A 26,359-nucleotide genomic window follows, 5' to 3' on the forward strand; every position below is an offset into this window, starting at 1 on the left:
GTTACATATCTCAGTCACATTGGGTATGTCTACACTGCGATAAAAAACCTATGACACCAAATCTCAGAGCCTGGTCAGCTGACTTAGGCTTGCAGGGCTCAGGCAGCAGGGCTAAACATGGTAGCATTATATGTTTGGGCGTGGGTATTGGAGGACCCTGGTATGGGGCAGGTCGGGAGGAGGGAACACAGAGCCCCTGCCATAGGCAGAATGAGGGGCACAGAGAGCTGCTGGCAGGGGGCATGGGAAATCTTGGTATGGCAGGAGGGAGATTGGAGGGCACACAGAACCCGTTGCCTGGGGGAGGGGAGAATAGGGGACCCTGGTATGGGATGAGAGAGCAATGGGGGGACACAGATTCCCTGGCAAGGGGGGAGATTTGGGGGCCTTTCTATGGCGCAAAGGAAGGAATGGGAGGCATTGGGGAAGGGGATGAATGAGGGGCACACAGAGCCCCTGGCATGGGGAAAAGGTAGGAATTAGATTAATAGATTCATAGATACTAAGGTCAGAAGGGACCATTATGATCATCTAGTCCAACCTCCTGCACAATGCAGGCCACAGAATCTCACCCACCCACTCCTGCGAAAAACCTCTCACCTATGTCTGAGCTATTGAAGTCCTCAAATTGTGGTTTAAAGACTTGAAGGAGCAGAGAATCCTCCAGCAAGTGACCCGTGCCCCATGCTACAGAGGAAGGCGAAAAACCTGCAGGGCCTCTTCCAATCTGCCCTGGAGGAAAATTCCTTCCCGACCTCAAATATGGCAGTCAGCTAAACCCTGAGCATATGGGCAAGATTCACCAGCCAGATACCCAGGAAAGAATTTTGTGTAGTAACTCGGATCCCACCCTATCTAATATCCCATCACAGGCCATTGGGCCTATTTACCATGAATATTTAAAGATCAATTAATTACCAAAGTCATGTTATCCATCATACCATCTCCTCCATAAACTTATCAAGTCTAATCTTAAAGCCAGATAGGTCTTTTGCCCCCACTGCTTCCCTTGGAAGGCTATTCCAAAACTTCACTCCTCTGATGGTTAGAAACCTTCCTCTAATTTCAAGTCTAAACTTCCCAATGACCAGTTTATATCCATTTGTTCTTGTGTCCACATTGGTACTGAGCTTAAATAATTCCTCTCCCTCTCCGGTATTTATCCCTCTGATATATTTATAGAGAGCAATCATATCTCCCCTCAACCTTCTTTTAGTTAAGCTAAACAAGCCAAGCTCCTTGAGTCTCCTTTCATAAGACAGGTTTTCCATTCCTCGGATCATCCTAGTAACCCTTCTCTGTACCTATTCCAGTCTGAATTCATCCTTCTTAAACATGGGAGACCAGAACTGCATACAGTACTCCAGGTGAGGTCTCACCAGTGCCTTGTATAACTGTACTAAAACCTCCTTATCTCTACTGGAAATACCTCGCCTGATGCATCCCAAGACCACATTAGCTTTTTTCAACGCCATATCACATTGGCGGTTCATAGTCATCCTATGATCAACCAGTACTCCAAGTTCCTTCTCCTCCTCCGTTACTTCTAATTGATGCGTCCCCAGCTTATTACTAAAATTCTTGTTATTAATTCCTAAATGCATAACCTTACACTTCTCACTATTAAATTTCATCCTATTACTATTACACCAGTTTACAAGGTCATCCAAATCTTCCTGTATGATTTCCCGGTCCTTCTCTAAATTGGCAATACCTCCCAGCTTTGTATCATCCGCAAACTTTATTAGCGTACTCCCACTTTTTGTGCCGAGGTCAGTAATAAAAAGATTAAATAAGATTGGTCCCAAAACTGATCCCTGAGGAACTCCACTGGTAACCTCCCTCCAGCCTGACAGTTCACCTTTCAGTGGGACCCACTGTAGTCTCCCTGTTAACCAATTCCTTATCCACCTTTCAATTTTCATACTGATCTCTATCCTTTCCCATTTAACTAATAATTCCCCATGTGGCACAGTATCAAACGCTTCACTGAAATCTAGGTAAATTAGATCCACTGTGTTTCCTTTGTCTAAAAAATCTGTTACTTTCTCAAAGAAGGAGATCAGGTTGGTTTGGCACAATCTACCTTTTGTAAAACCATGTTGTATTTTGAATTAGGTGGGATGGAGGCCACACAGCTCCTGCCATGGTGTGGGGGAAATGGGAGTGTGCACAGAGGCACTGGCATGGGGTGGAGAATGGACGACCCTGCTATGGGGGGGATGGAGGAATGAGGGACACACACTGCTCCTGTCATTAGGGGTGGGGTGACAGGGAAAGGGGGGTCACAAAGCCCTAGGTATGAGGGAGGGCATGGGGGAAGTGCAGAAAGTCCCTGAAGTAGAAGGGTTAGGAGTGCAGAGAGTTTATGGTAGGAATGGAGGCGTGCAAGAAGCCCCTGGTGTGTGCAATGTGCTCAGTGTACAGCAGCTATGAAGTGTGCAACCCCCTAGTTGGGCTAAAAGGCCCTGATCCTGCAAAGCACCTCAGTATATGTTTAAGTCCATAACTGTTCAATAAAACACTTAAGAATATGCTTAGATGCTTTGTTGAATTGGGGTCCAAGGGTGGGGATCTATTGCAATTGGTGTGTTTTGGACAATGTCTAATAATCTACATGTAATAATTGTTCTCCAGAGGTGTAATTTGCAGTTGCTCCCGTGCTCATATCTATCTTTCCCTCAGAACTGGTGTTCTCTTTAGACTGCAGCTTTCTATTTCCCCCTCATTGAGAAGGAACTCATAAATGGGCTGTAGGAATTCTTGCTCTTTCATCAGGGAGCATTGTGCAGTGGACAGCACATCTCTAGATTGGAAGTGCTAGCCTGGTTTCATGTTGAGATCATGGACCAGGGTGTGCCTTTATTGCAACTTGTACTTTGGGGAAAGAAACCTTACAGGTAAGTCACTAAAAATGTGTCTTTTTTTTTTTCTTTGGCTTGGGGCTAGTTCTTTCAAATTTGAAATAGCCTAACTGGAAGCAGAGAAAACAGAAATGTTATCTTATAGAAGTTGGCCCCATGCCATGAACAAAAACTTAACTAAACTGCAGTTAAAGATCTGGAAAACCTAGTGGTCCCAGTACATTGTAAGGAACTATTCAGTTCTTTCAGAGGCTTTGCAATTTATCCAGTTGATTTAATCAGTGTTAATGTCAAACATGCCCTGATTCTGGTAAAAACTTTTCAGCAAATCGTCTGAAAGTGTTGAGTTTTGGAGAAAACCAGCAGTCACTCCATAGTTTAAGCTATAAATTTTTTCTCTTGAATTTTATTTACGCTGCTTAATAAAACAAGCAGTAATACTGAACAGTACATGTGTCATGAATCCAACTGTGATGACAATAATAGATATGCACTGCATGACATTCGTTCGGCATATTGAGCTGATTTATGTTTTCAGTTTATTTAAATGAGTATAATAGTTATAGTGAGCTTAGCTTTGACAGATGTAGATTCAGATTTCAGCTCTGTGCAAGTCTGCACAAAAGCACCAATTTAAAAAAAAATCATTGATTTTTATCCACTCTGCATTCCCTTGTCTATACCCCAATATTCCCATTCACAAACATTGCACCTAGCCAAACCACTACACTTTTGAAAAAGACGGATTTTTCTTTGAACTTAAGGTACTTGGGAAAAGTTACTAAACTTTCAATTAATTTTAATTTTTAAAGAAGGCCAATATGTTGGAGGACATGTTACACTAGAATAGTGACTATGTATACAATTCATTTATGAAGAGGTACAGTGACTATGGCGGTGGACAGAATGACTAGATCTAAATGTGAAGAGAATTCATTATATACAAAATATGCATAAAGGGAGAGATTCTTACAGGTACGTTCATACAAATTGAGGATGTGAGGACCGCAGCTATGCATTTTCATTAAGTATGTAAATAAAATACAAATGCCTGCAGCCATATCAATTTGTTCTGCTGTCCTGTCAGAGCCCACAAGCCAAACAGGGTTAGAGAGACCTCTCAGGATCCCCTAGAATAGTTGCTGACATCTCTCAGTATTAACTGAAATCCTCAGCAGAGAGTTAGGAGCTCCTGTGGTGAAGACTGTCATCCTTGGTCACTAAAAATCACATGATACACAGAATTACTAGGTCTAGTATTTTAGACAAATCTGTCTTGGGGACTCATAGACTTTAAGATCAGAAGGGACCATCATGATTATCTGGTCTGACCTCCTGCATGTTGCAGGCCATGGAACCTCGCCGACGCACTCCTGTAATAGACCCATAACCTCTAGCTGAGTTACTGAGTTATCTCGAATAATGGTTTAGAGACTTCAGTTTGCAGAGAATCCACCATTTACACGAGTTTAAACCTGCAAGTGACCCGTGTCCAATGTTGCAGAGGAAGGTGAAACCCCCCCAGGGTCTCTGCCAATCTGAACCAGGGGGAAAATTCTTACCCAACCCCAAATATAGCAATCAAACCCTGAGCATGTCGGCAAGACCCAGCAGCCAGACACCTGGGAAAGAATTCTCTGTAGTAACTCAGAGCCCTCCCCATCTAGTGTTCCATTACCGGCTGTTGGAGATATTTGCTACCAGCAGTTGCGGATCAGCTGCGTGCTATTGTAGGCAGTCTCATCATACGCTACACTCCGTAAACGTATCAAGGTCAGTCTTGAAGCCATCGAGGTTTTTTGTCCCCACTCATCCCCTTGGAAGGCTGTTTCAGAATTTCACTCCTCTGATGGGTAAAAACCTTCATCTAACTTCAAGCCTAAACTTATTGATGGCCAGTTTATAATGTGTGTTCTTACCTGCAGTTTTAAATGGATGCAGCACTTTACTTCGCTTCCTAAACAGCTATTTCATTCTACCACAGAGATGCCTATACGTCAGTGATGGGCAGTGTGATCCTTGTATATAACCTGTATGGCTCTCCACATGCCCAAGCAGTGCCTCCCATGTCTACACTACTATTTTTAGCAGTGCAGTTCCCCACGGCCTCCTCTCTTCTGGAGCCTTTCCCTGCCATATGGAAGGGCTCTGGTGTGGGGAGGCAGTGGGGAAAGGCTTCTGCAGCTCCCCACGGCTGGAGCCTTTTCCTCACTGCCTTCCTGGTGCCAGGGCCTTTCATGGAAACATGTAGCTGCGCACCCCAGTGACATGGATGCGGCCACCTTTCATTGCAATGTGCTGGGCCTGTACAGTATGTGCCCCTGTACGTAGACACAGACAAAGCCAGAGGGGGAGAGAATGATTTACCCGCATGGGCTGATATCACTGGTTGTAAGTATCCCAGTGTTATTGAATTGCTGGTTTCATTCACTAAAAGATTTCTCTGAGTGGGCTTCCTAATTTGTACACCTGCTATAGACCGAAAGTGTCTCTCTGTGACTTAGAGATGTTGAAAATTGAAGGAGGCATTAGTAGGAGGTGTTAAGTCATCAAGTGTTGACTTTTCACTTCAGGATGAGAATAGTAAGTGTGTTGAAATTTCAGCCTCAGAATTTGTGTGCTGTGAATATCTATTTCATTTGTGGATATTCATTTAGGCATATATATATATATGCGTGTGTGTATGTGCATATAGTTTTTGTTTGTGTCTTTTCTGTGTAAAGTATATAGTTAGTGATGCAGATGTTGTGTCTGATGGGACACAAGTGTTAAGGATGTTGGACTGCATAAGGTGAATTTTTTCATGTCAGTATTGTCAGTAGCCAAATGTAAGGGTAATTCAGTTTCATAACTGACATATATATATGTGTGTGTGTGTGTGTGGAAAATTAGTATCTCTTGGATTCTAATGTATATGTTTTCCTTTATGCCTGTAAAGTAACAAAGCACACATGGAAAAATGCTGCAGTCTTTTTATTCCTTTAGTGTATACACTACATTTCTGTAAAAGGCAGAAGGAGTATTCTTAACTGTACCGACAAATGGCATTTATCTTCACAGTGCAGGCATGACCTTATGACACACAAGTGGCATATCCCATTTTTTGAGATAAGGGCCCTGTTTTTCAGTCTAGACCATGGGTCTCAAACACGCGGCCCACGGGGCTATTTCCTGCGGCCCCCCAGCTCCCCGCGACACCCCCACTCCCCCAGCGTTTACCTAGAGTGGCTCCGGCTGTCCACTGCACAATGCTCCCTGATGAAAGAGCAAGAATACTTGAAATTTGTACCAGACTATTCTTCCACTGAAGGGTTAAAAACTTAGCTAGATGAGCAGTAATAGAGAAGGGGACCCCCTCAACGTACATACTGCCTGCTAAGATTGCGCATTCAGCAGCTGTTTTGATATGGGAATGTTTCTGTGCCCCAGAGGAGTGCATTAGCTGTGGAGTTTCTCCTGTGGTGTTCCAGTGATGTGGAATGAATCCCTTGGAGTCCACCACCACTGGGAATTCACTCATGTGAGACTGTGAGTTGCTGTCCTGGCCTGCTGCATAACTCTACCAGCAGTAGGCTTGGCAAAGTTTCATCAGTCAGGCTGCCCTTCGGTGGTGAGGAAGCAGCTGCAAACTCACATTTTGTTTGGCAGCATTCCTTCCCCAGGGCTGCAGCACCGTTTGATTCAAATGGAAGACAACAGACCTACAGAAGCAGTATAGTATTCCCAGTAGATCTTTGCTAATCCTCTTGTCTCCATACTCCTCCCCATACAGCCAACATCTGGAAGGAAAACATCAAGGAAAAACAGGAGGAAATGAGTTTCTCTCTTGTTGGGTTTCTCCCTCGCGTCTCAAAATTTCACCGCAGTTCAGAATGCAAAATCAACAGATGCTTTCTGTGGTTCTGAGCTGTTCTTATAAATCAGGCACTTTTTGCAAACACAGGAACACCTGAGCCCCAATGTCCATCAGGAGCTGCACCTATCTGCCTTCCACTGAAAACTGCTCCAGGCTAAAGTCAGTGGTCCTGATCTCCAGAGAAGGCTTCCTGAGTATGTTTTAGTGATCCTTCTACCCTCTACTGTCTCCTCCTATTGCCTCTTAATGCTGTGTTCCTTAACATCTCTGAATAAATGCCAACAATGGGAAATAGAGGACTGTGTTGTCCTTTTGGATTTTGGGAAATCCAAAATCTTTCCCATTAGACCCTCTCCTGGTCCTGTTCCACCCTCTGCCCCCGATCCAGTTGTCATCTTGAGCTTTGTATTTTGTGTCAGAGTTGGAGGTGGACTTGGCCTTTGGGATACAAAGAGTAGGAGAGAGAGCAAGAAAGAGCTTCATCTGAACACAGGAGGGACTTCATGGACCTAAAATTAAGTAAAAAGAAAAGGAGTACTAGTGGGACCTTAGAGACTAACCTATTTATTTGAGCATAAGCTTTCGTGAGCTACAGCTCACTTCATCGGATGCATTCAGTGGAAAATACAGTGAGGAGATTTATATACACACAGAACATGAAAAAATGGGTGTTATCATACACACTGTAAGGAGAGTGATCACTTAAGATGAGCTATTACCAGCAGGAGAGTCGGGGGAGGGGAGAAAACCTTTTGTAGTGATAATCAAGGTGGGCCATTTCCAGCAGTTAACAGGAACGTCCGAGGGGGGGGGGGGGGAATAAACATGGGGAAATAGTTTTACGTTGTGTAATGACACATCCACTCCCAGTCTCTATTCAAGCCTAAGTTAATTGTATCCAGTTTGCAAATTAATTCCAATTCAGCAGTCTCTCGTTGGAGTCTGTTTTTGAAGTCTTTTTGTTCTAATATTGTGACCTTTAGGTCTGAAATCAAGTGACCAGGGAGATTGAAGTGTTCTCCGACTGGTTTATGAATGTTATAATTCTTGACATCTGATTTGTGTCCATTTATTCTTTTACGTAGAGACTGTCCAGTTTGGCCAATGTACATGGCAGAGGGGCATTGCTGGCACATGATGGCATATATCACATTGGTAGATGTGCAGGTGAACGAGCCTCTGATAGTGTGGCTGATGTGATTAGGCCCTATGATGGTGTCCCCTGAACAGATATGTGGACACAGTTGGCAACGGGCTTTGTTGCAAGGATAGGTTCCTGGGTTAGTGGCTCTGTTGTGTGGTGTGTGGTTGCTTTTGAGTATTTGCTTCAGGTTGGGGGGCTGTCTGTAGGCAAGGACTGGCCTGTCTCCCAAGATTTGTGAGAGTGATGGGTCGTCCTTCAGGATAGGTTGTAGATCCTTGATGATGCGTTGGAGAGGTTTTAGTTGGGGGCTGAAGGTGATGGCTAGTGGCGTTCTGTTATTATCTTTGTTGGGCCTGTCCTGTAGTAGGTGACTTCTGGGTACTCTTCTGGCTCTGTCAGTTTGTTTCTTCCCTTCCGCAGGTGGGTATTGTAGTTGTAAGAATGCTTGATAGAGATCTTGTAGGTGTTTGTCTCTGTCTGAGGGGTTGGAGCAAATGCGGTTGTATCGTAGAGCTTGGCTGTAGATGATGGATCATGTGGTGTGGTCTGGGTGAAAGCTGGAGGCATGTAGGTAGGAATAGCGGTCAGTAGGTTTCCGGTATAGGGTGGTGTTTATGTGACCATCGCTTATTAGCACCGTAGTGTCCAGGAAATGGATCTCTTGTGTGGACTGGTCCAGGCTGATGTTGATGTTGGGATGGAAATTGTTGAAATCATGGTGGAATTTCTCAAGGGCTTCTTTTCCATGGGTCCAGATGATGAAGATGTCATCAATATAGCGCAAGTAGAGTAGGGGCATTAGGGGACGAGAGCTGAGGAAGCGTTGTTCTAAGTCAGCCATAAAAATGTTGGCATACTGTGGGGCCATGCGGGTACCCATAGCAGTGCTGCTGATTTGAAGGTATACGTTGTCCCCAAATGTGAAATAGTTATGGGTGAGGACAAAGTCACAAAGTTCAGCCACCAGGTTTGCCGTGACATTATCGGGGATAGTGTTCCTGATGGCTTGTAGTCCATCCTTGTGTGGAATGTTGGTGTAGAGGGCTTCTACATCCATAGCGGCCAGGATGGTGTTTTCAGGAAGATCATCGATGGATTGTAGTTTCCTCAGGAAGTCAGTGGTGTCTCGAAGATAGCTGGGAGTGCTGGTAGCGTAGGGCCTGAGGAGGGAGTCTACCTAGCCAGACAATCCTGCTGTCAGGGTGCCAATGCCTGAGATGATGGGGCGTCCAGGATTTCCAGGTTTATGGATCTTGGGTAGCAGATAGAATACCCCAGGTCGGGGTTCCAGGGGTGTGTCTGTGCGGATTTGTTCTTGTGCTTTTTCAGGGAGTTTCTTGAGCAAATGCTGTAGTTTCTTTTGGTAACCTTCAGTGGGATCAGAGGGTAATGGCTTGTAGAAAGTGGTGTTGGAGAGCTGCCTAGCAGCCTCTTGTTCATATTCCAACCTATTCATGATGATGACAGCACCTCCTTTGTCAGCCTTTTTGATTATGATGTCAGAGTTGTTTCTGAGGCTAAAATTAAGTGTGTGGTGTTTTTACTGACTGAGCCATCTGGGTTGTGCTGGATGCACTTTGTGTCAGTGGCGATAATATCTTGCACTTGGATATCTCCTTTCATCCAAAAATCCCAAATCACGTTACAGAGTAGATGTTATCTTTTTACAGATGGAGAGACTGAGTTTCAGAGAAATTAAATAACTTGCGAAGGCTTCACTGCAGTTGTTTGGCAGAGCTGGGAATAAAAACTAGATCTCCTGACTGTTACAGAGCCATGCAGCTGATTTTGGGCCAAGGTTAAGTACTTTCCTGGGTTGTCAAAAAAATTATCTCCTGTTTGAAGTCGTCATGTTCCACTTTGTCCTATGAACACATGGGTCTATTAAATGGTCCCTCCTGATTCTGGATGAACCCTTTCACACCGCAGTAGCACTGAGAACTTAGGACCTGTAACATTATAGTAAACTTGCTATCTGCAATTCTTGACATCACCAGCTAGTGAATCTGTCACTTAAAACAAAACAGAGCAAGAAAGATTGGTCTGTCCTTGAAACTTGAGAGCAAGGGAAAGATTTAGCCATTATCTCTCTGTCCAGTAAATCTTGATAGTGACTTTGACAGGAGCCTGTAGCTCGCAGATGCTTTCCCTGTGTCTTCAGTAATTATAAGGGTGACTCCAGCAATTTTCCAGTTTCAAATATAATTTTTTATGTGTTAACATCTGAGTTCCTTTTCTTTATTCATGCATCTCACGCCCCGGGAGTTAACCCAGCTGCCTATAAGTCTCACACTTGGGGGCGGCATTTCACTACTACGCATCATGTCCAGTAGGAAGTTATTTCTCTGTAACATCCAGCAGCCCTTGCTTATATGAGGGAAATAGACTTTATTACTCTGCACAAAACCAGTGTAATTCCTCCCTTATGTAAGTTTACCATTGGAGGCACAGGGAATACTGGTGCCTTGGCAGCCTTGGGGTGACTTTTTTACACAGGTTTGAATTTCCTTTGGTTTAAGTTGCTTCAGTTTCTGAAGGGACTGGAGTGGGTGGTTGAGACCAAACTACATTGAAACCCATATAAGCAATTATCTGCGAAACCCGTTTTAATTACAACTCTCCACATGTGATAAGTCACGTCAATAAGAACATGATCTCTGTTTTGCTCGTTACAACATTCCTATAAATCAAAATGAGCTTCGCTTCTACAGCAGCAGTGTATAAACTTGTGTGTTTGAAAGTTAGTAGGGAATTTTCCTCCACACTTCTTTATGGTTATTACAGAGAAACTGATTCCCCCTCACTTCTGTCCCCTCCCCAACTGCTGTGAAATTACATTGGGTAGTGTTTGACACTTCGGGGACTATTATAATTTATTTGTAGATGTTATTTCCCATATATGTCGTGTGTGTGCTCTCGTTTTAATAACCAGAAGAACTTTCCTGAGAGCAGTAAAATGACTTGAATCATTAAAGCAGTATGGAAATTTTTTAACAGTCTCTAATATTGAGCTCCTTCACTTTGTTTCTCAAATAATGCTGCTGCACGGAAGATTAGCAGTCGCCAGTGGAAGGCTTCAAAGTAATATTTTTAATTGTCCTAGACCATTAAATCCTGTGTACATTTGGAGGACACTTTGGAGTTACTGAAACAGCTCCAAATCTCTGATAATCTGCACCAATACTGGGCTAAAGGATTGATGAGAAGATGTTGTATAGCATGGTATAAATATATAACTTCCAAGGACTAAGCAGGCAAAGGGATTTTTTAGCTGTTGAAAGTTGCATCTCTTGGCTGCGATGTCATAAGTTGGCATGTTTCACTAGTGAAAATTTCTTTTCATTTCAGCTTTCACAATATTTTAATACATAGGATTGCAGTATGCAAATAAACTGAAGTCTAAGTGTGACTGGCTGAGTTACTTCTGTCACAATCCCTGCCGCCCACACGAATGAGCTGTTCACAGCTGTCTCGAAATCAAAGTTTCCTCCTGTTTTCTTTCACTGAACAGAATCTTACAAAAAATCGACATGCAGGAGGGCACCAGGGACATTTTGTATGTGATTTTAACCCTTTCTTCAGTACAATCTCATGATACTGTTCAAGCATTCTAGATAAACTATAAACTCAGTGAATATATACATCTTCAGATTCTTAGTACATTACAGAATAGTCAAATAGCAGTTCCATGACCAGTTGAGTGTCTGCATGTGTTCTATAACCCACCCACCTTTTTAGTGTCCTCTTGTATTTGGCTAGAGCCTCAGATGTGCAGAATTCTGCTTGGCTCACCTGGGGAGTAGTGGGGAAGGGAAGAGGTGGTTTGACACTGGCTTTCTGCTCCCTCTCTCTCCCAAACAAATCATGGGGTAGGGGTCACTTTACCAGTGTCGCAAGTTAAAGCAGCCAAAAAGCACAGCGTGCTCGAGCCACAAGCTCGTGGGAATTTAGCCCAGTCAGAGGATCTGGCCCTATATATATATATATATATATTTTTTTTTGTATGTTACACAGGTAAATATGCGAAGTTATACATAGGTTTTTGATTAGCTCACAGCAAACATCAGAGTGATATCAGAGTCCAAAAAACTGAGCCTTATTTAGGTTTCCTGTGTTTCATGTATTTGAAACAAGATTTTAAAATAGCGTTTTTCTGATCCTTACAAAATATTCCTCAATGTTTTTAAGGTAATTTGCCAAAGAAGCACACAAGGCCACGTTGTATGGTGGGAATATGGGGCCTCCTAAGTAAATTGGCCAAGCACCACAACGGATTTCTTCAATTTGCATGCAGTGTTTCTTTAAAATACTGCTACGGTCAACTTAGGCTTTTTTCACATTGCAAAAAATGTAACATTTTGCAGCTATGTCATAACCCCTTTAGGCTTGGCTTCACCTTGTTAGTTCATGAGGCAGCTACCCTGATGGGAAATTCACCACCACCCTCGCAGACTTTCTATTAGGAGAGAGGAGCTCTAAGGTGTATCTGGGAATCCTGGGAGAAGATACTGTACAAAAAGTGCCCTGTATCAGTGTCTCCTAGGTGTCCTTTTCAGTAAGTGCTGCACACCTAGGGGTTGCAAACTATAGCTTGTGTCACTGAAACCCCTGCACCACCAAGAAGTAGCTTGTCTTCCCCTGGGGACCTTGGTCTGGAATTCTGACTAGGAAAGTTGGCACAAGCCAGGAATAATCAGCCATGTATGTGCATATTTATATTACTCTGATAGTCTCTGATTGCTATGACTCTTCCTTTTTCTCCATGATAGTGAGACTTCTGCATGTCTCCATTCATCATCAAGTACAAACATTTATATTATGATTGTATGGAGTTTCTTCATATTTCCTAATGAAAACACAAGACTTGAAAGTGTTATGCCTCCAAGTCAAAATTGTTTTGATTTACGACCTGCGTGTAACACACACAATTTACTGCGAGTTCACAAAGGGAGTACTTAGATTTGCTAATTGCTCATAGAATGGAGGGGAAAGTTTGTTCACTAGAGGTTGAGGAGCTTAATTTTTCCTGTGAGTGTGTCTGTCACTTGAGCAGCTTGTCCATAACATAGGGCAGCTGGCTCACATTCATGCTCCAGAGGAGAGATTCGGGCCATTGATGTGGCCAGTTTAACCACCTGCCTTGTAATTAACAGATTGTTTGGGGCTTGATTCATTAATCCTCAAAGCTCTATAGTTCTGACCAAACACTTCCTACTCCAGAGCTGGCATTAATAGATGTTTGACAGACACAAGGAGCAGTTATGAGGAGAGCAGTGGTCTTGACCTTTTTGATTCACTCCTGTCTGGTATATTTCCCGTGTTTGTGTTTACTCGTGAAGGTTTGAAATATGGCTGATGTAGCTACAATTGCTGTTTTGGAAGGTATTTGAGAAGAGCCATTAACTCAAAGAGCACAGGGAAGTAAACTGAACAATTCAGAAATGTCTCCCTGGTATTTGAATTGGTTCCCATGCTCTCAAACCATTTATATTACTGCTTCAGAGTCTGGATAGCATATCTAGAATATGGTCAGCTTACAATTTAGCATACCTCCTAGGAAGAGGATGTAATAGTACTAGGAACTGGGTTACATTAGGCAGTGTTGTCCCAATGGATGAATGTTTTAAATTGACAGATGATTCCCCCACGGCTTTTTAAAGAGATTTGTTAAATTCTGAGCAGGATGTTTTTCTGGCATACTCTGCTTAACTGATTTTGGTTGCCCGGACCACACTATGTGGTTAGTGGGCAAATTGTTGGTTGGCAACTTACTTGCCTATCCAATTCTTTAACCCAGTACATTCTGATTCCTTAAAGCTTGAGCACTGTGGTCCATGGGAATTGAACATGTACGTTAAGTAATGGAAATTTCTTGGGAGCTGAAAGATAACACATTTCCATTTGTGTCTGAAAATTCAGTGTGCATGTCCTTGCTACTGAGAGAGATCCCCCAGACACCACAGTGATGGGCACAGCACAAAAACTTGGATAGAACAGACTCAAGTCTGTTAAATGTGGGGATGTTGCTTTTTTACAGGAAAAAGCTCTGAGATTACAACGGCAAACTTTGCTCCAGCTTCTGTTGCATGTTTTATTCTTCTGGCCTGAGTGGCAAATCTGAGAGTACACCTTGTGAAGGGGATGTACATTTCCATTAGTAAGGTGGAGAGGGGGCATGATAAATTGCAAAGAGTCTTAAGTGGCATGAGGCCATGTGGCATAAATTAATCTTGGGTACAGGGTTGAAAATGTATGAATTGAGCAACCCGACTGTTCTATACCTGAAAGGCAAGCTACAGGAAACAATACAATAACAGTCCCCTCAACTCCTTCCGAGGTGGCCCTGTAAATACCCTACATGTGTCTGAATCAAGGGGTGCAACAGGCTGCTATATGCTATTCTAGGTCTCCCTCCAGCTGCTTCCTTAAGCTGTTGTGGTGGCTGCCAGCTTTTCTGAAGTGCGCTGATTAAGTGAGATGTTGGGTAAGTTCAGAGCCTAATTTCTCCTTCATAATTAAAAAGTGTGTGTGTGTGTGTGTGTGTCATGCTGTTGCTTAGTTTGCATTTTCTTGTGGCCTAGTAGGAATATGGCAGTGAATGATGTTGCAAGCATCTTTTCTGTAACAGCTGAGCTAGGTTCAATATTTGATTTGGGCTAATGAAAGGGCTAGAGGGTAGGGCTAATATTTCAGGCTCTTGTGATAAAACATACAGATCAGCTACTTCACAGCCTGGTAGATCAGTCCCAGCGGACCACTACTAGTTTGGTACATTCAGGGCTTGACTAACCCCCAGTGCATGTGAAAGAGAGAGTTAGGTGATAATGTCTTCCTGATATACCTATACTGTATATTTGCAAAGGTTCTCAAATTACGATATGCAGATCACTTTCTGTTGGCTTGTGAAATGCTGGCTGGGGCCACCCTCTTATTTCTGGCTGCTGGGTCATATTAAATGACAGTTAACAATACATTAAATATGTCTCTCTTTACATTTTTATTTAAGCAATGGCTGTAGTTGCCACAGGGATGTAATATGATCATGAATTATATCTAATTCTACTCCTTTTTAGCACCCTAAATAATTCCTCTCCAGCCTTGATATTAAGACACTTTAATGTTTTCTCATGGTGATTATGCATTGTGTACAATACTCCTCTGAAGACTTATGTCTCTTAGTAAAAAGAGTTAAAATGTATAGTTTGTCTTTTTTCATAAATGGTTTCCTCCAGCCATCTAATCATGTTTGGTCGCTATTCTCTGAATTCCCGGTAGTTCCTCTTCCCTTCTTGGCACTGAGCTACCCAGAAACAAATGCAGTAGAGAGAGCCTGTTTTGTGATATGATGCTTCTTAATTACAGCCCAAAATCATACTGGCTTGCCATACCACGCTGCAATTCGTATTTAACTTGCTGTCCACTTTTGCCTCTAGGTCTCTGTTGGCATAACAGCTTGAGAGGTCTGTTCCACCCATATGTGTGTTTTTTTTTAAAGTTAAATCTTATGTTATTTACTGTCCATGTTTTGAATTTCTCTTGATCATTTCTTTGACCTCTTCAAAAGGTTTTTTTGCAAACCTGCCAAACTTTGCATCTATGTATTATGCTAATATGCTTTGTGGATCCCCATCTCAAATTTCAGCCAACATGTTAAATAACACCACACCATAACTCCCATTCTTATGGCATCCCATTAGACAATTCCCCTAATTGATACATTGCCATGATGACATGTTGTATGCTGCCCAAACAACAGATTAAGCCTTCAAGTAAATTAATTTCCCTTGTTTGAGCAGCGAGACACATGGATGCTGCTTGTTTTCAGAACAGATATGTTTCCCCACTGTTTAATTTTACCAAGGCTTAAGGATATGGTAATGAAACGTGAGGTCTTAACTCTAGGTCACTGGTTCAAATCTCAGACAGTTAGTTGCTCAGTGTCATGGTCAGGGTTAAGGCAACTAGGTGGGACAGAGAGGAGACGCTTGACCTAATATTATCCCTGCTGTATTTGTTCTCTGGAGAAATAGAGGACTTCATTTTCCTGAATTCAGTATAGAACTCTTCACCAGTGCTCATTTCTCATTAAGGAAGTTTTGTGTCAATAAATCAAAGTTTAGAGATATTCCCAGGGCTGGACTTTTCACAGGTACTATGTTCAAATACGTGGGAGGGATGGAAGGCTTGTCTATCCAGCCAGTTACTGCGCAGCAAGCCAGGGTGTGAATCTACAGTGCTCCAGCTCGACATACAGTGGTATCCCGTGTGGACACTGCTACAGCACAGTGAAGGTACCAGAGTGCAGTTACTGCATGGCAAGCTGGTGCACTATAGATTCCCAGCCTAGTGTTCTGCACAGTAACTTGTCTTATAGACAAGCACTTAGTTCCTCTTAAGTCTTTTTGTTTCTATCAGAACTGTGCATATATGTCATAATTTCTTGTGAGCTGGGAACTTTGCATGCGGTTCTTTGCTTCAGTGACTGCACTTTGCCCTGCATCTTAGTTTTGGAAGGTGTGTAGGTGTCACCTTTTGCATCTTGGACAGCTCTCCTCCTAGCCAGTTTGCAGGAGCTTAATATTAGCCTGAGCCATTGTGTAGGTCTAGTTTGAAACTGAAGAAAGAAGTGGGAAAAAGAATATGTACACAGTGTGGTAGGGGAGAGTTACAGTGCGAATTCTAAGTAAAAAGCGGGTTATAAATGTGCTCAGCACCTATAACTTGTTCTCCTCTATTACTTTGGGTTGGGGACATATTCCTTATTTTGGAAATACAGGGATGGTGGAAAGTATCCTGTGAAACACACATTGTTAAAATGTTTGGGAGGGTTTGTGGTAAACGTAATTGACTTTCCTAATGTGCTCCTCCAAGAACCATTTAGATTTAGAATTCTCTTGGATTAACAACCTTCAACATCAGATTCCTATCTCAGTCAGTGTCACAGTAGCCTTAGTGAAGTGCCCTCACACCTGGGCATTTCAATCTGTTCATGGATTGCTTTTCAGCACTCATTGTCTTTGGTCTGTTTGACTTTTCCTTAGTCCAAGACAGACCCTCACAGACTGGAACCAGTATTAGGTGTAACCAAAAAAAACTTCAGAAACAGACGTCAAAGAGAAACAGCAGAGCTAAATTTATTTGCATTAATTTGGGCTTGAATAGGGACTGGGAGTGGCTGGCTCATTACAAAAGCACCTTTGCCTCTTCTGGAATTGCCACCTCCTCATCTATATTGGGAGTTGACTACATCCACCCTGATCGGATTGGCCCTGTCACCACTGGTTCTCCACTAGTGAGGTAACTCCCTTCTCTTCATGTGTCAGTATATTTATGTCTGCATCTGTAATTTTCACTCCATGCATCTGAAGAAGTGGGGTTTTTACCCACGAAAGCTTATGCTCAAATAAATCTGTTAGTCTTTAAGGTGCCACCGGACTCCTTGTTGTTTTTGCGGATACAGACTAACACGGCTACCCCCGATAGGTTCTCAACCTGTTTACCATTGTGGGCCTTACATGCAACTTTCTGTGTGTTATGTGGGCCTCATCCACACAATATATATACTACCTGTACGGCCTTGAGGATGTCACATGGGCTGCAGCCGGGTGCTGATTGCACCATGGGTTGGGAACCACAGGGTGTAATTGTAGACTAATATGTAACCCTTAATCATTTTTTTGTTTCTAGCTCAGGAGGGTCAAATAGTCCTTGTCTGATGGTTAAAACCCTCTTCATGTAGACCTGAGTCCATTAGAGATGTTGGAAAGTTTATTTATTTTCTATCCACTGTGTTCATTCCATCCATGTGTGTGTTGCAAAGGTTATTCCAGCATATGAAGAATGTCTTTGCACTTGCAATATCTGGCTCTTTTCTGACTCTAACCTGGCGATAGAATTCTACCTGATGAAATATTTGTGGGGAAAAATTGCTCCCAGGCGTTGGTGAATTTACAAACGGTCTCCTGACATTTCAGCATCCTTGTGGGAATTTCAGTTTTACTTTCTTGCTTGTGCTTGCTCTTTACATCTGCAGAGGGCTGGCATCTCTTGTAGTGTTTAATGAGTGTGCTTCATTTCCCCACAAGAGAACCCAGGGTTATGTTAAAACCACATTCATCTTGTATGAGTGCCTGTTCCTTTAATAACATGACATCCTTATAGGGTCTGCACAGCTAGAACCTGTAACTTTCTTGGTCCTTCCACTGAGCTGAGGGCTGAGGGAGACTTGGGCTCTGCCTAATTGCAGTGTTTGTTTCTTTGTTTGGGGAATTGATCTACACATTTTATGCTGAACTCTGAGACTGTAATTTTTAGTTTGCTTGTATTTCAGTGCGATTAGCTTGTGTAGCTTAATGTTTTTCGTTTCATTGTCATGAACTGCTTGTCATTCACGTCTTTTGGATATGGTGCTCGTAAAGCCCATATTATGTAGTGTAGAGATGTCATTATAGAGACTCTGGAGGGTTTAATGAATATCTGCCTGAATTAGTTTGTATGAAAAATTTTAGTTTGTATTGGGTTGTTTATACTCTTTAAATGTGTTTTGCTTTCTTCCTTTGAGACTATCCTTCACGCTCTGTGCTAGCCACAGGGAGGCTGATCGGAGGCTAGCATGGTGTCATGGAACAGAAGAGGCGGAAAGAAGTGACAACAAAGTATTGTCTGTCATTTCTCTGAACTAATTCAACAATACCAGTTTCCTCTAGTGTTTTCTTTCATAAAGGCCCATCATCACCGAAGAATCATAAGATTCTACCAAAGCTCCTTCACCGGGTTGGTTCACCATTTCCACAAAACTGCATAGGCGTATCTTTAACTCAGAAGAGATGCCATCTCTGAACCAAGATTGGCTTACAGCTTTCTCCTAGGGAAACCTAGTTCCTCTGTCACTGCACCAGCTTAGGGTTTCTTTGAGAGAGCCTCGGCCAGGAAAACTCTGTAAGCCTGCTTTGCAACGAGAGTTCATCAACCCCAAAATATTCACCATGCCACTGTCTCCTTGAGAGACCCCAAGCCACCATCACCTCCAAGGACTCTACCAGAGCATCTTCCCATCAGGGTTTCTCTACAGGAGTTCCTGAACCTACCTCTGTTTAGTCTCAAGTTCTGCTTCACAAAGGCAGGAGCTTTTGAACTCCTCTGCCTGAAGGCTGCAAAAAAATCTCTGAATAGTCTTCAGTACATGCATTGCCATGAGAGGCAATATGGCCCAGTGGATAGAAAACTAGATTAGGGTTTAGGAGAGCTGGATCTATTCCCAGCTTTGCCAGTGACCTGGAGTGTGACTATGGGCAAGTCACTTCCTTTCTCTGTGCTTCTGTTTCTGCACCTATCCTTGGGTATGTCTACACTACGAAATTAGGTCAAATTTATAGAAGTCGGTTTTCTACAGAGCGTTTTTATACAGTCGATTGTGTGTGTCCCCACACAAATGCTTTCAGCGCATGTAGTCAGCGGAGTGTGTCCACAGGACCGAGGCAACCATCTACTCCCGGAGCGTTGCACTGTCGGTAGCTATCCCACAGTTCCAGCAGTCTCCGCCACCCATTTGAATTCTGGGTAGAAATCCCAATGCCTGATGGGGCTAAAACGTTGTCGCAGGTGGTTCTGGGTACATATCGTCAGGCCCCCCTTCCCTCCCTCCTTCCGTGAAAGCAAGGGCAGACAATCGTTTTGCGCCTTTTTTCTTGAGTTACCTATGCAGACGCCATACCACGGCAAGCATGGAGCCCGCTCAGCTAACCGTCACCGTGTGTCTCCTGGGTGCTGGCAGATGCGGTACTGCATTGCTACACAGCAGCAGTTTATTGCCTTTTGGCAGCAGACTGCCAGTGCAGCGCTGTGCAGTATGACTGGTAGCCGTCGTCGACGTAGTCCTGGGTGCTCTTTTAACCGACCTCGATGAGGTCGGGGCGCCTGGGCAAACATGGGAGTGACTCAGCCAGGTCATTTCCCTTTTAAGTTTCGTCTCATGGCGATTGAGTCCTATTGGCAGTGCACTGTCTTTTAATCAGCAGCCAGCAGAAGACGATGGCCAGCAGTCATACTGCACCGTCTTCTGCCAAGCACCCAGGAGATGACGATGGCTAGCAGTCGTACAGCACAGTCTGCTGCCAGCAAGATGTATAAAGACAGATGAAGTGGATCAAAACAAGAAATAGACCAGCTTTGTTTTGTATTCATTTTCTCCTCCCTCCCTCCGTGAAATCAACGGCCTGCTAAACCCAGGGTTTTGAGTTCTATCTTTGAGGGGGCCATTCTGTTTCTCGCAAAGCCACCCCCTTTGTTGATTTTAATTCCCTGGAAGCCATGTCGTCAGTTCCCCTCCCTCCGTCTGAGCAACGTGAGACAATCGTTCTGCGCCTTTTTTCTGTGCAGACGCCATACCACGGCAAGCATGGAGCACACTCAGATCACTTTGGCAATTAGGAGCACATTAAACACCACACACATTATCCAGCAGTATATGCAGCACCAGAACCTGGCAAAGCGAAACCAGGTGAGTAGGTGACGTCAGCGCGGTGACGAGAGTGATCAGGACATGGACACAGACTTCTTTCAAAGCACGGGCCCTGGCAATGTGGGCATCATGGTGCTAATGGGGCAGGTTCATGCGGTGGAATGCCGATTCTGGGCTCGGGAAACAAGCACAGCCTGGTGGGACCGCATAGTGTTGCAGGTCTGGGACGATTCCCAGTGGCTGCGAAACTTTTGCATGCGTAAGGGCACTTCCATGGAACTTTGTGACTTGCTTTCCCCTGCCCTGAAGCGCATGAATACCAAGATGAGAGCAGCGCTCACAGTTGAGAAGCTAGTGGCGATAGCCCTGTGGAAGCTTGCAACGCCAGACAGCTACCAGTCAGTTGGGAATCAATTTGGAGTGGGCAAATCTACTGTTGGGACTGCTGTGCTGCAAGTAGCCCATGCAGTCAAAGATCTGCTGATATAAAGGGTAGTGACCCTGGGAAATGTGCAGGTCATAGTGGATGGCTTTGCTGCAATGGGATTCCCTAACTGTGGTGGGGCCATAGACGGAACCCATATCCCTATCTTGGCACCGGAGCACCAAGCCGGCGAGTACATAAACCGCAAGGGGTACTTTTCAATAGTGCTGCAAGCACTGGTGGATCACAAGGGACGTTTCACCACCATCAATGTGGGATGGCCGGGAAAGGTACATGACGCTCGCATCTTCAGGAACTCTGGTCTGTTTCAACAGCTGCAGCGAGGGACTTACTTTCCAGACCAGAAAATAACCGTTGGGGATGTTGAAATGCCTATAGTTATCCTTGGGGACCCAGCCTACCCCTTAATGCCATGGCTCATGAAGCCATACACAGGCAGCCTGGACAGTAGTCAGGAGCTGTTTAACTACAGGCTGAGCAAGTGCAGAATGGTGGTAGAATGTGCATTTGGACGTTTAAAGGCGCACTGGTGCAGTTTACTGACTCGGTTAGACCTCAGCAAAACCAATATTCCCATTGTTATTACTGCTTGCTGTGCACTCCACAATATCTGTGAGAGTAAGGGGGAGATGTTTATGGCGGGGTGGGAGGTTGAGGGAAATGGCCTGGCTGCTGGTTACGCACAGCCAGACACCAGGGCGGTTAGAAGAGCACAGGAGGGTGCGGTGCGCATCAGAGAAGGTTTGGAAACCAGTTGCATGACTGGCCAGGCTACGGTGTGAAAGTTCTGTTTGTTTCTCCTTGATGAAACCCCCCCCCGCCCTTGGTTCACTCTACTTCCCTGTAAGCTAACCACCCTCCCCTTCTCCCTTCGATCACCGCTTGCAGAGGCAATAAAGTCATTGTTGCTTCACATTCATGCATTCTTTATTAATTCATCACACAAATAGGGGGATAACTACCAAGGTAGCCCAGGAGGGGTGGGAGAGGAGAGAAGCACCGAGAGGGGTGGTGGAGGAGGGAAGGACAAGGCCACACAGCACTTTAAAAGTTTAAAACTTTAAAAGTTGTTGAATGCCAGCCTTCTGCTGCTTGGGCAATCCTCTGGGGTGGAGTGGTTGGGTGGCCAGAGGCCCCCCCATCACATTCTTGGGCGTCTGGGTGAGGAGGCTGTGGAACTTGGGGAGGAGGGCGGTTGGTTACACAGGGGCTGTAGCGGCGGTCTGTGCTCCAGCTGCCTTTCCTGCAGCTCAGCCATATGCTGGAGCATATTAGTTAGATCCTCCAGCAGCCTCAGCATTGAATCCTGCCTCCTCTCATCACGCTGCCACCACCTTTCAGCTTCAGCCCTCTCTTCAGCCCACCACCTCTCCTCCCGGTCATTTTGTGCTTTCCTGCACTCTGACATTGTCTACCTCCACGCATTCGTCTGTGCTCTGTCAGTGTAGGAGGACAGCATGAGCTCAGAGAACATTTCATCGCAAATGCATTTTTTTCGCCTTCTAATCTTCGCTAGCCTCTGGGAAGGAGAAGATCCTGTGATCCTTGAAACACATGCAGCTGGTGGAGAAAAAGAAAGGGACAGTGGTATTTAAAAAGACACATTTTATAGAACAATGGATACACTCTTTAACGGTAAACCTTGCTGTTAACATTACATACATAGCACATGTGCTTTCGTTCCAAGGTCGCATTTTGCCTCCCCACAGTGCGTGGCTAGCCCCTCCATCTCCCCCCTCCCCATGGCTAACAGCGGGGAACATTTCTGTTCAGCCACAGGCAAACAGCCCGGCAGGAACGGGCACCTCTGAATGTCCGCTTACTAAAACCACCCTGTTTCAACCAGGTGACCATGAATGATATCACTCTCCTGAGGATAACACAGAGAGATAAAGAACGGATGTTATTTGAACGCCAGCAAACATACACTGCAATGCTTTGTTGTACAATGATTCCTGAGTACATGCTACTGGCATAGAGTGGTAAAATGTCCTGCCATGGTGGACAGAATAAGTCTGCCCTCCCCAGAAACCTTTTTCAAAGGCTTTGGGAGTACATCCAGGAGAGCCGCGAATGCCAGGGCAAATTAATCATGAAACATGCTTGTTTTTAAACCATGTATAGTATTTTAAAAGGTACACTCACCGGAGGTCCCTTCTCTGCCTGGCGGGTCTGGGAGGCAGCCTTGGGTGGGTTTGGGGGATACTGGTTCCAGGTCCAGGGTGAGAAACAGTTCCTGGCTGTCGGGAAAACCGGTTTCTCCGCTTGCTTGCTGTGAGCTATCTACAACCTTATCATCATCATCTTCCTCGTCCCCAAAACCTGCTTCCGTGTTGCCTCCGTCTCCATTGAAGGAGTCAAACAACACGACTGGGGTAGTGGTGGCTGAACCCCCTAAAATGGCATGCAGCTCATCATAGAAGCGGCATGTTTTGGGCTCTGACCCGGAGCGGCCATTCGCCTCTCTGGTTTTCTGGTAGGCTTACCTCAGCTCCTTAAGTTTCACGCTGCACTGCTTCGGGTCCCTGTTATGGCCTCTGTCCTTTGTGCCCTGGGAGATTTTGACAAATGTTTTGGCATTTCGAAAACTGGAACGTAGTTATGATAGCACGGATTCCTCTCCCCATACAACGATCAGATCCCGTACATCCTGTTTGATCCCTGCTGGAGCTCTTTTGTGATTCTGGGACTCCTTCATGGTCACCTCTGCTGATGAGCTCTGCATGGTCACCTGCAGCTTGCCACACTGGCCAAACAGGAAATTGAAATTCAAAAGTTCACGGGCCTTTTCCTGTCTGCCTGGCCAGTGCATCTGAGTTGAGAATGTTGTCCAGAGCGGTCACAATGGATCACTCTGGGATAGGTCCTGGAGGCCAATACCATCTAATTGTGTCCAGAGTACCCCAAATTCGACCCAGCAAGGCCGATTTCAGCGCTAATCCCCTTGTCGGGGGTGGAGTAAGGAATTGGATTTTAAGAACCCTTTAAGTTGAAAAAAATGGCTTCGTCGTGTGGACGGGTGCAGGGTTAAATCGATTTAATGCTGCTAAATTTGACCTCAAATCCTAGTGTAGACCAAGGCCTTGTCTTTCATGTGTCTACAGAATGTAAACTCTTTAGGGCAAGGACTTTTTCCTTGTAATGAGGCACTGATTTGATTGTAGCCTCTATTTACCCCATTAATACAAATAAATAATAACAATGGTCCTATATGGCACAAAAGATCCTGTGCATGTATTATTGGGGGCTGTCTAAGGTATAATAAAATTAGATATGTTCACACTGTATTTCATGCATTTGTAATTTTTTTCTTATGGGGAGTTTCATTCATTACAGGATTATAAATGATTACCTCTGGTCCTTGTCTGGCTACTTTCATGGTGTTTGAACTACAATTGGTACCCTAAGTTTGGCAGTCTTGTTAAAGAGGTCAAAGACAGAACATGCACGGAGACTGACCCAGCTGCACAGCTCTAGAAGTAGTTTTATGTTTGTTTTACGTATAGCTAAAGACCTATCATCTTGAAGGCTATAAATCCAACATCTTTCACCAGCCTCAGAAAAACATTAGAGACGAAAGTGCATAAATGTGGGTTTTTTCCTTTAATCAAATAAAAAAGAAAGGGAGACTTGAAAACCTCAAACTTTTAATACATCATCCAAGCAGAAGCAATGCGATGGGCCCTGCGGTGTTTGAGGTGTTTAGGTGCTACTTAGCTCAGTCCACATTTCCCAAAACTGGAGTGCTGGCCACTTAGTGGTGGCAAACTGTAATAATTCATAGTGTTACTGAACAAAGATCATAGTCGCTAAAAATACTGTTCTGATTTTTATTTTTCTGAAGGCTCAGCTGTCCCAAGCTTTGGAAGAAGTGGGAACCCAGAAGCAAAGAGCAGATATGGTATGTGTTCATTTTCTTTTACTCTTTGTTTTACAGTGGTGAAAAAGTGATGTGCAACTTTAAATGCCTTTTAACAATTTGGATCCCGAATTCCAGATGTGAACAGTCAGTGAACCTTGCAAGGGGGAGAGAATGTGTATCCCATTAAAAAATATCACAGGTCTGTCCCCTGGTCTGTCTCCATATTTACTTGGTACAAACCCTGCATTCTGCTGAGATTACACAATGGTGCTTCTCCTTCGAAAGCCTGTATTCTTCCTGGCAATTTGCCTTCTGTTCGTTAGCAGTTCTAAAAGGAAAATAAGCATTTTACTTCATAATGAATCAGATATTTTCCTTGGATGGCTGCCGTTCGTCTTAGATGAGACAGATTTTAAAAACTGCAAACTAGGTTTTATTATTTGTAAATTTTTCAGCTGTACTTGTCTATTCAGTTAATTCTAACCTTCTCAGAGACAGAAAATGGGCCAGAAAACAGGGGGAAGTGAGGTTGTATACAGTTCAGTTGCTTTACTATACATGATCCTTCATGTTCAGGAATGAATAAGACATCAACATTTAACCATTCAAGTCCTTGTGGTGTGCAAATGAGCAAGTCCCAAAGCTTCAGCTGCAGAATTTTTTTTATTATGGACAAACCTGCATGGTCCAGAACAAAAAGATAAACAATATAGTATTGTTTTATGTTAAATAGAGTGAATTTTAACACTCATGAAAGTGAAGATGTAGGACTGGCAACGGTCAGCAGGTGCTGAAGAAACCTCTGGTCAGAAACCCAACTGCTATCCGACGCTTCTGTTATCTTCCTATGGGCCTCCACACAACTCTGCTAATGCACGTTGGTCTTGATCTTCAACGTTTTTGCTATTCTTGTAATGAGTTGGCACACCTCTGTCAATGCCTCTTAGTCTGGCTGTGTCGCTCGTTGCTGTTCCAATATTGCACTTTCCATAAACAGAGACCCAGCTGTATCAAAAAGTGTAATAGATCAGAGACTGTCAGTTGTGTCAAACGGTGCGGTGGCTGGGTGACGTGGACAGATCTTTTTGAAGATTTAGTCAATTTCACTGTGACTTGAGTCAGATGTGAGCTGAGATCTCCAGAGAAAACAGTATTAATTCCATTTATCATCTAGTCTCTAAATTACATGGGCTCTCAATTTTAAATTCAGTGCATTTAGCACTGGGCCTGTGCTCACTGGACATAAGAATAGAAAATTGTTACATCCTCCAGGTTAGGTGTGGTTTTTGTAAGCATCTCAAAAATTACTCTGGCTCCAGTTTTCAGTTGCATATCTCCCATAGACAGTTTGGTGCACTAAGTGTGCGAGCAGATAAGATTGGGAAAGTTTAGTTCATTGCGTTTATATGTGAAAAGCTGTTGTGCACTATTGTTGAGGAGGGGGATACAGGAGTAAGCAGTGCCCAGTGTATATTCTTGTGAAATTTTAATTTAACTAGAACACTGGAGGTCTTGTGGTCATCCTCACAGAGCCTATGCCAGTCTGGTAGGAAGAGGGTCCTGACTTCTGGCCCTAGGCTATGGTAGTTTGGAGTATGGTTTGCAGAGTGCTGAGATATGAGCATTATTTAGATTGGTGAGTTTCATTCAGTAGACCTGAGAAAATTGTTGCATAGCAGGGCATGCGGTCTGTTTTGTCTTTCCCATCCTCCTATCCCATTTGAAAGA

At 44.0% G+C, this 26,359-nt stretch overlaps 1 protein-coding gene across 11 annotated transcripts in view; it reads left to right on the forward strand.

The window, feature by feature from the left end:
• The window catches only part of MAD1L1 (mitotic arrest deficient 1 like 1), a 557,068-nt gene that overhangs the window by 271,228 nt on the left and 259,481 nt on the right, over positions 1-26,359 (forward strand). For 8 of the 11 annotated variants that reach the window (XM_037910943.2, XM_037910947.2, XM_043524563.1 and 5 more), the window contains one exon: positions 24,614-24,670. The exons of the other annotated variants lie outside the window; for them this stretch is intronic. In XM_037910943.2, coding sequence (XP_037766871.1) covers positions 24,614-24,670 — 57 coding nt within the window. The remainder of the gene's footprint in view (positions 1-24,613; positions 24,671-26,359) is intronic. 11 annotated transcript variants of the gene reach the window in all.

This window comes from Chelonia mydas, chromosome 10, assembly GCF_015237465.2.
Source record: "Chelonia mydas isolate rCheMyd1 chromosome 10, rCheMyd1.pri.v2, whole genome shotgun sequence".
Lineage (NCBI taxonomy): Eukaryota > Metazoa > Chordata > Testudines > Cheloniidae > Chelonia > Chelonia mydas.